The 13,243-nt window shown below is 39.5% G+C and overlaps 1 protein-coding gene across 5 annotated transcripts in view; it reads right to left on the bottom strand.

Annotated features, from left to right (window-relative positions):
* CFAP43 (cilia and flagella associated protein 43) overlaps positions 1–13,243 on the bottom strand; it is a 100,311-nt gene that overhangs the window by 21,567 nt on the left and 65,501 nt on the right. For 4 of the 5 annotated variants that reach the window (XR_003508858.1, XM_027528910.1, XM_027528912.1 and 1 more), the window contains 7 exons: positions 8,227–8,352; positions 5,806–5,910; positions 4,637–4,753; positions 3,503–3,730; positions 1,480–1,686; positions 465–554; positions 92–172 (listed from right to left, as the gene is read on the bottom strand). Coding sequence is in view for 4 of the 5 variants with exons in the window: in XM_027528910.1 (XP_027384711.1) it covers positions 92–172; positions 465–554; positions 1,480–1,686; positions 3,503–3,730; positions 4,637–4,753; positions 5,806–5,910; positions 8,227–8,352 (954 nt within the window). In the remaining variant the exon portion in view is untranslated. The remainder of the gene's footprint in view (positions 1–91; positions 173–464; positions 555–1,479; positions 1,687–3,502; positions 3,731–4,636; positions 4,754–5,805; positions 5,911–8,226; positions 8,353–13,243) is intronic. The other variant, XM_027528911.1, reaches the window with a different exon arrangement.

Genomic DNA, 13,243 nt, shown 5'->3' with positions numbered 1-13,243 from the left:
AAAATTTAGGTTCACATAGGAAAAAATGGTCATGTTTAAGTAGCTTGCTCCATCCCATTCCACCTTCCATAAGGATGGCCAGGAATCTCACCATTCTCAAAATGTCTTCCTTCTTGACTTCCAGAACTCCTCCCATCATGTCCATGAGGGCTCGGCGTCTTGAGTCAGGGCCCTTGGGAAAGAGCCAGGGTCAGAGAGGGTCACTGAGACAGAGAGCACTCCAGTGGCACTAGGGACAGCCCCACCCCAATGTTAGATTGACTGTATTTAGGACTGGGGAGGGTGGGCAGTGGCATGCGTGGAGGGGAGAAGAAGCCACTGAGATTCCAGTGACCTCTGACCACGACGAATGCCCTAATGTGTCTCTCTGGTGGAGTAAAGTACAAGACTATTCAACCAAGTGAGGAACAAGTATCCCTGAAAGGAAAAAGGGTCTTAGGTACAACCAGAGAAAAACTGCATACCCGTGTCAGAAGCAATCGCTCCATTTCACGGGTCACAAGCAAGTCTGTTTTGGCTTTTTGCCATGGTTTAATATGTCTTTGAGCTGAAATCTGAAAGAGAAAATGCAGTTTCCTGCTGTTATTCTTACAAAACTCAAACCAAAGTTACCTTCTACACACTGGGAGGAGGTTAGACGGAATTAGGGGGATAGAGGGAATACCCAGGTTTTGCCACCAATTTCCTATTTTGGAATGAAGATGAGATCCAAAATGAGAGAGTTAGAAAAATAGATGATTACTTTCAACAGGGACTGTTAGTGCTACTATTACCGCTAAGCAACACTTTTATCTTTTGCCCTGAAATAATCAAGATTGTTTCATGTGAGCAAAGGTATTCTCTTTGAATCACTTCTTATAAATGAAATATGGTCATATTTGAAATGTTCTCTTTAGGTATTTAATTGTAACTGTCTCAGTGCCAAACAGGTTTTAAGAAGGCTGTCCAGTGAGCCCCTTCCTCTGGAACCCACACTGTTGTAATGGCTACATAATTACTGGAGCTCCATCAGTCTCATTCCCATGATGTGACCCAACCTCTATGGCTATAGGTGCTGGACCCAAGTTGGCCCAAAGAGCCTCTTTCCAGGCAAATCTGGACCTATGACTAAGAGATTATCATTTGGACCAGATGCTCTCTAGAATATAGGAGATGTAACACAGAAACTACTAGAGGCCGCTGAAATGCAGACAGAAGTCAATCAAAAGATGAAGAAAGAGCACCTCTGGTCTCCTCACAAGGCTCTGGTATGTGGTTCCTGCTTCTTTCTAGGCTTGGTGTCCAAATCTTGTCTGGACTCCATGGGATTCATAAAAGAAATCCTCATTATTTCTGGGGCTATGTTAGCTGATTTTGTTACTTATAACCAAGATTTCTACCTTATACAGTTGCTTCTAGCAGCAAAAACAAGAAGAATAAATAAGAGCCTGGAAAATGTCGTGAGAAAGAAGGCGAGAGATGATACACAGATAATCATACCTCACTACTTTCCACAACAAGTGTTCTCTCTGGCTTTTCACAGTCCTCAAATTCTGGTTGCCAGACTGATTCTTCCAACTGCAGATCTAAAATAATTTCTTTAATCCTTACATTTTTTTCCTTCACACGCGCAATTTCAATCTCTTTTTGTTTATATGCGGCATCAAACTCACTATTGAAAGCTGTTTTTACCTTGTAAATAATATCCTGAAATATCAATGTTATTATAAACACATCATGTATTATACCCTTACTGGCAACATGGGCCCACATTTTTACTTTTTCTCCAAAATCATTTTACAAATTATACACAAGTTAATCTAAAATACTGTTTGCATTAAGTCATTTTTTGGTTCAGTAATCTATAGTGGCATCTGACCATGAGCAGGATTAAGGCAACAGCATAACTGTTACACCACAATGTATACCAGAAATGTACATTGTAATTCAGTGTGCAGGTATATTAACAAATGCTGAAGTGGATAATGGATATGTGGAGGCTCTTTGGACTATTTTCTCTACTTTTGTGTATGCTTTTTTTTTTTTTTTTAAATCCATCATAAGAACATTTGAAAAGCAACATTCAGTATTTGGGCTTCCCTGGTGGCTCAGATGGTAAAGAATCTGCCTTCAATGCAGGAAACCGGGGTTTGATCTCTGGGTCAGGAAGATCAACTGGAGATGGGAATAGCTACCCACTTCAGTATTCTTGCCTGGAGAATTCCATGGACAGAGGAGCCTGGTGGGCTACAGTCCGTGGGGTTGCAAAGAGCCAGACACGATTGAGCTACTAACACTCTCATTCAGTATTTAAGTTGGGAAAAGTCTTTTTTTTTTGGAATCGTGTTTGGGTAGACGAGGTGAAGAGAAGATGGGTTGTAGAGGTTGTTTGGAGAAGCTCCCAAAGAAGCACAACCATGTACAATATTCTTCCTCTGTATGGACAGGTCATTTTTAACTAGAAAGGGAGCCCAAGCTAGCTAGTTGGATCAGCCAATTACTAAGGTATCTCTGGTTTGGCAACTGCTTTGCCCCTAGCTCTACTGATGAGTAGAATTATGGGTCAAACTAAAAGTAGACTTAATTTTATCATCAGAGTTCAGTCTATGTATCTATTCTACTGAAGATGAAACCATTAAAGCAGGGTGGAAAATGGTCTTAGCAGCTGGCACCAGAATTTCTCCTAGCCTGAAAATACTTTCTGTAGAGAAGAGGTTTTAATAAAGTGGCAGGAAGGTGGGACACTGAAGGCATAAGTCAGCAGAAGCTAAGCAACCAAAGAGATAACTAAACAGTTCTCAGAATAAATACATAGGAATTTCAGGTATTGGAGGAGATGAAGAAGAGAAAAAATAGGAAGAGACAGCAGAATAACATAGTAGGAAGTTAGAACTCAAATTGCAGACAGGGCTGAAAGATTTTCAGGAATAGGGAGGACCAAACATTAAATATCAAACCATCTGCATTGGTGCAATCTCAAGTTACTGGGTTTTCAAAAGCCTTCAGTTGGCATGTACAGGTGGTGTGTTCTGAAGCTGACTTGTTGGGTTGAAAGCGAGGAGGAGCTTAGAGCCTGAAGGACACCATACCTTATCCCTGAGCCCCAGAAATTATAGAAATCTTAGAAAGGAAATGGTATTTCCCCAGATTAAGGAGATAGATAAGCAATCACATCTTGATCTTACAAGGAGTTCCTAACTGACATCTGGGTTACCTAGAAGGTGGCATTCAAGGATTTCTTTTATCTTTGAGCTTCCCAAAGATCTTTGTAGAAAGATGCTTTGTGATGTTAGCCAGTGGAGGGTTCTCTTTACAAAACCTGCTATCACAGAACCCACTCCACATTGATGAAAACAACTCTTGTCCATAAGCCCTGTTTAAAGAAAATAGAGCTAGCCATCTGCATGTTTCTCTGTGTACTTTAAGGACATCATTTGATTGGCATTTGATTTCAGTTTGAGCCTTTGCAGGACACTTCATGGAAAGTTTGAGGTTTTCAAAGATAAAGAAAAAATTCACCCACTTTCAGCAATATAATTTGGTTGATTTTCTCCTCTCTGGAATGAAGTTCCAGTTGGCTTGACAATAAAGAGGCATGTACCCTAAAATCAGTACTCAGACTGCCAAGCATGTAATTCGGCAAGCTGGTATCTTTTACTGTCCCATCTTCTTCCTCTTCTTCATCCTCCTCTTCATGATGCTTTTTAACCAATGTAATTGCAGACTGAACCTCTACAATTTCTTTCCGTAGCTAAATATAGAAAAAGATGAAATGAGAGTTATGCAATAAGAAGAATTCTCTAAAGAGCAAGTTTGAGACAACTTAATTATTTCAACAAGTATTTAAAAATGTTAATTGTCTTGCCAGCAACTGAATTTAAAGTGATGGATAGTTCTTGAACCTGCTGAAGAGAAAGCTTCAGAAACTGATAAACTGTGGATAAATCATGAAACTAAAAAATGTTCTTCATAGTGTGTAATATTCATATTCTTCTGTCAGGATGACAGCTGCTTGTAAATATTTTGAGTCTTTCTTGGTACTTAAGCATTAAAAAATATACCTTCTCTTCATGTTTTATAGGAACTTACTCCCATAGGACTGTTATATGTAGGCAAGAAGAATTAAGCATGCCTTCAATTTATGTTTCAGAAAAAGAATGAATGCAAAGTTCTGGCTGAAATGAAACTATACCAATTGGACAGTATTTTTAAGTGGTTTGACAGAGATTGTTGGGAGGGAAATGCTAGGACTACTTTAGGAAAACCATATATCCCAGCAAAACAGATTCTACTTCATCCCTGGCCAACTATCTTAAAATATAATCCCCAGTGATAAGAGATGATAAAAATGAGTTATGAGTGGATGAAGAATTCATGACCAGAACAAGAACAAACTCCCAGATATAATTTTTACAAGTATATCATCATATTTGAGGGATGGTCAAAGTTGTTAGGATATAGGTTCTAGACTTACTATTGAGATATAGGCTCCTGTATTCATTAGAATATGTTGTACATGTGAACAAGGACCACAAACACAAACATAAACAATATCTAGCCTTATCTTAAGTAGTATTCCAACTCAAGTCTGTATGAAGGAAATACTGAAATAAAAAACATCGTATATAAACACACATATATATATTTAAAATTGTACTTTAAGACACTCTGTTTCAATCTTCTTTTGCTGCAAAACTCTCTTCAATTCTTTCAACTCCTCATCTGTGCGTTCTTTCATTGGGAAGTTCTCAACCACATAGGGGATGTGAAAGCACTTGGGGGTGAAAAAAGCAAAATGAAAAAAAATACATTTTCAGTACAATTATGTGTATCTGGGGCACTGTGGGAGATGTTTTCTCTGATTAAAACTAATTCATAGGTTACCATCCTGCATAAGCAAAATGGCTGATGGAAGTTTTTAAAAAAGAACAACGCACGCCATCAGTATTGGTGTAACCTTTGTAAGAAAATACTGTGCTTTTGTGAAAGATCTATTTCTAGAGCAGTGCTTCTCAACTAGAAGTGATTTTGCCTGCCCCTGTCCCCTCCTCTTCAGGCCCCCAGGGACGTTTGGCAAAGTCTGGAGACAGTTTTGACTGTCACTGATGGGTGTGGTGGACTCTACTGGGGCCTAGTGGACAGAGGCTAGGAAGGTTGCAAAAATCCTCCAATTCACAGGACAGCACCCATAACAAAGAATTATCCAGCCCCAAATGTGCCGTTCTCAAGAAACCCTGTTTTAGAGCAATACTCGAGCTCATAAATGTAGGGTGACCAGTACTTCATGATCTAAACAGATGGCATATTTAAAAAGTGAAAAAGGTGCTGTTAATAGCTACTCCAGGATCACAGGCATAAACTGGGACTTTAGGTTACCTAGACAAAGAGGGAAACTGCGTTGGGAGGAATCTTAATAAAAAGGCACAAAAACAGCCCTTTAGAAAATGTGAAGCTAGACACAGGTAGAAATGTGAACATTACTAGATCTAGTTTGCAATCTGTGTGGAATGTGAGTGAGGTGGCTTCTTCGGAATAGACATATTGAGACTTGGATGCAGGTGGTGTCATAGAGGAAAGAGAGAAAGAGGTGTAAGACAAATCTTAAGAGATGCTGGTTTAGAAGCACACGGGGACCGAGCAGAGAGGGAAGAATAAGACCCAGAGAAAGTGACACACGGAGGCGGATTCAGCACAGGAAGGGGCAAGGCATGGTGTGCTTTCCTATGTATGGACTTTCCTGCACTTTTTCTTTTTAAAATTTTCTGCCATGAGACTTTCAATGAAAATTTTCATTGGCTAAGATGTACTTGAAGTTACATCTGTTACCTTAAGAGCTCGGCCTTTCACAGCCATTGAATTCCAGCATTCTTCTTTGATGATTTCAGCCAAATATCTCTTGGCTAGGTTTTGCATCTCAACATCCTTCCTTATCTTAAAGAACACAGAAGGGAAAAACAATGTTGAAAATGTGACCTCAAAGACAACAGCTTGACTGTAAATTCCTTAACCAGATGTACCTGGAGGGGGTATTCCCTATCTTTGGGAACCTAAGGTTTAGTCTGGAGGCTCAGGATTCCCTTCCTTGAGGACCAGGGTGTCAACATGAACACCACTAAGGGCAGGCAGATCCTACACAGGAGCCAAGGCAGGTGTACGGGCCGTTGCACAGCTGTGTTAGCTAGATAGCCATACACACTTCCCAGAGCTGGCTGGCTGGTGCAAGGCGGTGAAGCAAACCCACTGTGCCAAGTATTCTTGTTTTATTAGAAAGTTTGAAATAGCTAAAAATGTTGGCTTAATTCTTGTCAACACATATCTGAAGGGCCAGTTTGTGACCTCTGTCTTGGGGTCTTTACTGTACTAAATTCTTTTATTTACATCCACCTTGAAATGAACGTTCTACTACTCCTGGGGATCGTATGATGTACTTTTTCCCATTTAGAAACATGTTACCTTAATTAGCTTTTATCTCCTTAATTGATTCTATTACCTAATATTTAAGTGATGAAGTATTCTTATTTTAATAGAATTTACCAAAAGAGCTAGCCTGAAACTGACACCCAACAATCTTTAGTTGTTAGGGTCCTCTTCAGAATATTTTTTCAAAAAAATTTTTTTACTGAAATGTAGTTGATTTACAATGTTGTGCAGACCTTTTTTTTTTAATTTCACTTTGTTGGAAGAATTATTAGAAAACTAGCTGAGAATAGTGTCTCCCAGATTCATTCATTCACTGATTTATTTTTATTTTATTCATTGTCTGAACAAATACCATGTTTAATTTGCATTTTGTTTTTGATTTTGTCCATTGAGGTAATGGCTAAAACAGTTTAAAATTACTTTTTCTTAAATAAACAGCTCTTTCGGCATATCAGTTGTCAGAATCTGACTGATTTCCAGGGCCCTTTCAGGCCTTCCCTTTACTACTTCTGAGGCTACTTGATCAACCCTTTCAGAAAAATATTAATACTGTTGGACAGTATTACTATTATGCATTAATTAATATTAATTAATGTCCACGTGGTCATTATTGGGCTTTGGTCTTTTCCTTATTGATGGGATCCTGGCCAGAGCTGGCTAGTAGCCTGGTCTCTTTAGGACAGGGATCCCTTGCTCTTCCCAGGGACAAATATTCTGCTCCCAGGTGGATTTATGGTGCCATCTGCTAACAGCGTTCTGTCCTGGACTGTTGGGTTCTACTATCACATCCAGTGTAGGGCTGATATCTCCTCAAAAGCCCAGAGTCCAGGAAAAATAAACAACATGAGGGAAATGAGCATGTGAAGAGCCTATCTGTGTACCAAAGTCTGAGTCAGAGGATCAAGGAAGCTCCTCCAGGGATGCACAGGAATTTGATAAGAAACAAGGAGTGGGGCCTCTGGGGCAGAGGCATGGGTTGGAGTCAAGTGAGCACAGTGGCTGCATCAGTGGTCAGGCGTCCAGAGGGGCGGGTTCACGGGGTCAAGCGGTCAGACATGAGCTTAAAGAAAGAAGCAATGAGAGGATGAGGATGGGAGCAGGCATCTAAGCCAACTCATTTTAGGGTGGTCAAGATGAATGGGCTGGGAGAAGCTGGTGGTATCCCAGGCCCGAGTGAGGCCAGGGCCAATGAGGATGAGCCAGACGCATGGTGGGCAAGACCAGGACTGCTTCCTGACTCTGACTCAAGTTGTATTCTCTTAACCAAGTGACTGAGTGTCTATGACTTGGTTCCCTTAAGTGAGGAAAACAATAACCTACCTTTTTGGGTTGTTACAACAATCAAATAACATTCAAAAAGGCCCTAGCTTGGTTCCTATCTGTTATAATAAGAAAAGGGGATACACTGCTAGTCTTCTCCAACCACTTTCACAATGGCTATAGTGTAGATGGTGCTCAAAGATTAGAAGAATCGGTGAGTACAGGAAGAATGATTTCAACTCTAATTAAGAAAGGGCTTACTAAACAAAAAATGTTTGAAGTTGGTTTCAGGTGGCTGAGGAGACTTTCAAAAATGTTCAAATATATGGCAGAAGATGGTTGTCATAAAGTCATGGTGAAGAGACCACAGTTGTCTGGCTGGTCTAGATGCTCTTCTTCCCCATAACTTCTCTGACTCATTCCATTATATACACTAAGTTTGCTTTATTCACATTATGGTAGAAAAGTTTTATTTTATTTGCATTATTCTGGTAAAGTTCTCCCTCCCATTTTCTTTTTACTTTCTTTATTAAATCTTTATGGTGCTTAAATAAAGTTTTTCCCTACCTTTTCCACTTCTTGCTCATTTTCATTACGCAGCCTTTCCAGTTCTTCAAGATCCAGGCCAAATTCTTGTTGCTCTAATTTTGCAATATCATCTACTGCTTCATTTTCTTCCATCATGCCAAGAACCTGAATTTTCAAGTAGGAAAGGTTGGAGATGAGTAAACAGTTAAACTTTAAAGAGATGCTTCCTTGAGTCTCTTCAGACAGCAACCAATAAAAAATAGATTTTCTGTTTATCTAAATGTAACTGTCAAGCAAAGAATTAGGTTAGAGGGTTAATTCATAAAAGCTTACTTATCTAAAAACAACAAAAATATGTAATGATATTAAGAAATTAGATATTTAGGTATGCTAATGGTATTCTTCTTAAGTATTTTCAGAGTTCTTATCTTTTAGATACATATACTTAAATAATTAAAGGTGAAATGATATGAAATCCAGGATAGTTTTCAAAAAAATATCCTGGAGGATACTGTATATGTGCATGGCGAGAGGTGCATGGGAGAGGATGGGTATATGCACATGCTCAGTCACTTAGTCATGTCTAACTCTGTGCAACCCCATGACTCCTCTGTCCATGGGATTCTCCAGGGAAGAATACTGGAGTGGGTTGCCATTCTCTTCTCCAGAGGATCTTCCCAAGTTTCCTTGGGTTTGATCTCCAGCATTAGCAGGCGAATTCTTTACCACTGAGCCACTTGGGAAGCCCTAGTGGATGGTGTATAGGAAACATTATTAGTGATTAGATTTATTAGATTATTATTCCTTCTATTTATATGTATATTTGAATATTTCTATAATAAAAATATCTTTAAAAGTTTATAGCTTCAAAAGATTCAGAGACAAACGACACATCAATTCAGTTCAGTTCAGTCGCTCAGTCATGTCCAACTCTTTGTGACCCCATGAACCACAGCATGCCAGGCCTCCCTGTCCATCACCAACTCCTGGAGTCCACCCAAACCCATGTCCATTGACTCGGTGATGTCATCCAACCATCTCATCCTCTGTCATCCCCTTCTCCTCCTGCCCTCAATCTTTCCCAGCATCAGGGTCTTTTCAAATGAGTCAGCTCTTCACATCAGGTGGCCAAAGTATTGGAGTTTCAGCTTCAACATCAGTCCTTCCAATGAACACCCAGGACTGATCTCCTTTAGGATGGACTGGTTGGATTTCCTTGCAGTCCAGGGGACTCTCAAGAGTCTTCTCCAGCACCATAGTTCAAAATAATTGATTCTTTGGCGCTCAGCTTTCTTTATAGTCCAACTCTCACATCCATACATGACCACTGGAAAGACCATAGCCTTGACTAGATGGACCTTTGTTGGCAAAATAATGTCTCTGCTTTTTAATATGCTGTCTAGGTTGATTATAACATTCTAAGGAGTAAGCGTCTTTTAATTTCATGGCTACAATCATCATCTGCAGTGATTTTGGAGCCCAGAAAAATAAAGTCAGCCACTGTTTCCCCATCTATTTGCCATAAAGTAATAGGACTGTGTGGATCACAATAAACTGTGGAAAATTCTGAAAGAGATGGGAATACCAGACCACCTGATCTGCCTCTTGAGAAATTTGTATGCAGGTCAGGAAGCAACAGTTAGAACTGGACATGGAACAACAGACTGGTTCCAAATAGGAAAAGGAGTACGTCAAGGCTGTATATTGTCACCCTGTTTATTTAACTTCTATGCAGAGTACATCATGAGAAACAGAGGAGAGTGAAAAAGTTGGCTTAAATCTCAACATTCAGAAAACGAAGATCATGGCATCCGGTCCCATCACTTCATGGGAAATAGATGGGGAAACAGTGGAAACAGTGTCAGACTTTATTTTTCTGGGCTCCAAAATCACTGCAGATGGTGACTGCAGCCATGAAATTAAAAGACGCTTACTCCTTGGAAGGAAAGTTATGACCAACCTAGATAGCATATTCAAAAGCAGAGACATTACTTTGCCAACAAAGGTTCGTCTAGTCAAGGCTATGGTTTTTCCTGTGGTCATGTATGGATGTGAGAGTTGGACTGTGAAGAAGGCTGAGCGCCGAAGAATTGATGCTTTTGAACTGTGGTGTTGGAGAAGACTCTTGGGAGTCCCTTGGACTGCAAGGAGACCCAACCAGTCCATTCTGAAGGAGATCAGTCCTGGGATTTCTTTGGAAGGAATGATGCTAAAGCTGAAACTCCAGTACTTTGGCCACCTCATGCGAAGAGTTGACTCATTGGAAGAGACTCTGATGCTGAGAGGGATTGGGGGCAAAAGGAGAAGGGGATGACAGAGGACGAGATGGCTGGATGGCATCAGTGACTCGATGGATGTGAGTCTGAGTGAACTCCAGGAGTTGGTGATGGACAGGGAGGCCTGGTGTGCTGCGATTCATGGGGTCGCAAAGAGTCAGACACGACTGAGCGACTGATCTGATCTGATCTGAATGGGACCAGATGCCATGATCATAGTTTTCTGGATGTTGAACTTTAAGCCAACTTTTTCACTCTCCTCTTTCACTTTCATCAAGAGGCTTTTTAGTTCCTCTTCACTTTCTGCCATAAGGGTGGTGTCATCTGCATATCTGAGGTTATTGATATTTCTCCTGGCAATCTTGATTCCAGCTTGTGCTTCTTCTAGCCCAGCATTTCTCATGATGTATGCTGCATATAAGTTCAATAAGCAGGGTGACAATATACAGCCTTGACGTACTCCTTTTCCTATTTGGAACCAGTCTGTTGTTCCATGCCCAGTTATAATTGTTGCTTCCTGACCTGCATACAGATATCTCAAGAGGCAGGTCAGGTGGTCTGGTTGCCCATCTCTTTCAAATTTTCCAGTTTATTGTGATCCACACAGTCAAAGGCTTTAGTATAGTCAATAAAGCAGAAATAGATGATTTTCCTGGAACTCTCTTGCTTTTTCCATGATCCAGCGGATGTTGGCAATTTGATCTCTGGTTCCTCTGCCTTTTCTAAAACCAGCTTGAACATCTGGAAGTTCACAGTTCACGTATTGCTAAAGCCTGGCTTGGAGAATTTTGAGCATTACTTTACTATCATGTGAGATGAGTGCAATTGTGTAGTAGTTTGAGCATTCTTTGGCATTGCCTTTCTTTGGGATTGGAATGAAAACTGACCTTTTCCAGTCCTGTGGCCACTGCTGAGTTTTCCAAATTTGCTGGCATGTTGGATGCAGCACTTTCATATCATCATCTTTCAGGATTTGAAATAGCTCAATTGGAATTCCATCACCTCCACTAGCTTTGTTTGTAGTGATGCTTCCTAAGGCCCACTTGACTTCACATTCCAGGATGTCTGGCTCTAGGTGAGTGATCACACCATCGTGATTATCTGGATCATGAAGATCTTTTTTTGTACAGTTCTTCTGTGTATTCTTGCCACCTCTTCTTAATATCTTCTGCTTCTGTTATGTCCATACCATTTCTGTCCTTTATTGAGCCCATCTTTGCATGAAATGTTCCCTTGGTATCTCTAATTTTCTTGAAGAGATCTCTAGTCTTTCCCATTCTGTTGTTTTCCTCTATTTCTTTGCATTGATCGCTGAGGAAGGCTTTCTTATCTCTCCTTGCTATTCTTTGGAACTCTGCATTCAAATGGGTATATCTTTCCTTTTCTCCTTTGCTTTTCTCCTCTCCTCTTTTCACAGCTATTTGTAAGGCTTCCTCAGACAGCCATTTTGCTTTTTTGCATTTCTTTTTCTTGGGGACACATATTACAACATATATGACAAAGTATTAATATCTTCAAGATATAAAGAGCCCTTACAAATCAACCAAAACAACAAAGACAATATAATGGAAAAAATGACTTCAGTTTCAAAATGGACTGAGAATGGGCTTTGCAATCTTCCTTTCTTGCCCCAATCCATAAAATCAAGAGAAAGAAGTGTATAATAAATCAATAAATCCAATACTGCAATCAAAAGAGGAAGAAAGAATGCTTCAGAGCATGGAAATTGGTTCTGAAATATGAAAATCAGTTGGATCTGAATGATGCAGCATAGCCCAAGGGTCCATGGGACAGTATTCCGGCAAAAGGTAGACTGGGATTATCGGCTGAAGTTAGATCTCCTACACATCTTCTTCTGAAGCTTGCTGCACTGTTGTGGTGAAATTACAACAGGGAATTTCAATTATAAAGATGAGCATGCAATAATCAAAAAAATAGATCTCCAAATATTTGGGGTATAACAAAACCACTGAAGAGAGACAATAAATTTAATAAGCAGAAAACTTGTTATGCAGAGAAAAACAGTTAATCAAGCAAGAAGAGTAGAATTTCACAGTAACTAGGGATGCAAAATATTGTATCATCAAAATAATTAAGAGATCATGGAACTGAAAAGTTTAATCTTCAAAACAAACAGAAAATTCAATAGATGGGCTGAATAGTGAAATGGACACAGTTGAAGACACTGATTGGTAAAAATCAGTTAAGAATCCTCCCTGTGTATAACAAAGGATAAAAAGATGAAAGTGTAAAAGGAAAATCAATAAATGTGTGTGATATATCTAGAAGAACCTGTTACTAATATGACTTTAAGAAGAAGAGAATAAGAGAACTGGGGCCACAATGTTTAAAGAAACAATAGGGAGAATTTTTTAAAGACACAATAAAGCATGAAAAGTCAAGATTTAATGAATAACCCAGGACTAGAAACAGACTGTGTTGAACAAGAAACAAATCCTAAACATTTCCAAAGAGGAAAAGAGTATCACAAAAATAGAAGAATAAGACCAAGAGAAGAACCCATATCAGTGACACTGAATTCAAGAATACAACGGATCAATAGCTTTGGATCAAAGTTTTAAGTGGAAGAAAAACTTTGAATCTCTAATTCTATAGTCAACAAACCATCATTCAAGTGTGAAGTCAAAATAGAGTAATTTGTAAAAATTCAGGGACCCAGAAAGTTCACTAATACCTACCCCTCTGAAAGGATTATTAAGGATATACTGAAGTCAGAGGAAATTCTTACTAAGTCTAAACAAGATTTACACATTTTTAAG

This window comes from Bos indicus x Bos taurus, chromosome 26 (genome assembly GCF_003369695.1).
Source record: "Bos indicus x Bos taurus breed Angus x Brahman F1 hybrid chromosome 26, Bos_hybrid_MaternalHap_v2.0, whole genome shotgun sequence".
In the NCBI taxonomy this organism is placed as follows: Eukaryota; Metazoa; Chordata; class Mammalia; order Artiodactyla; family Bovidae; genus Bos; species Bos indicus x Bos taurus.
Note: the sequence above shows the minus strand (reverse complement) of the source record. Positions and strands in the feature narration are given on the sequence as shown.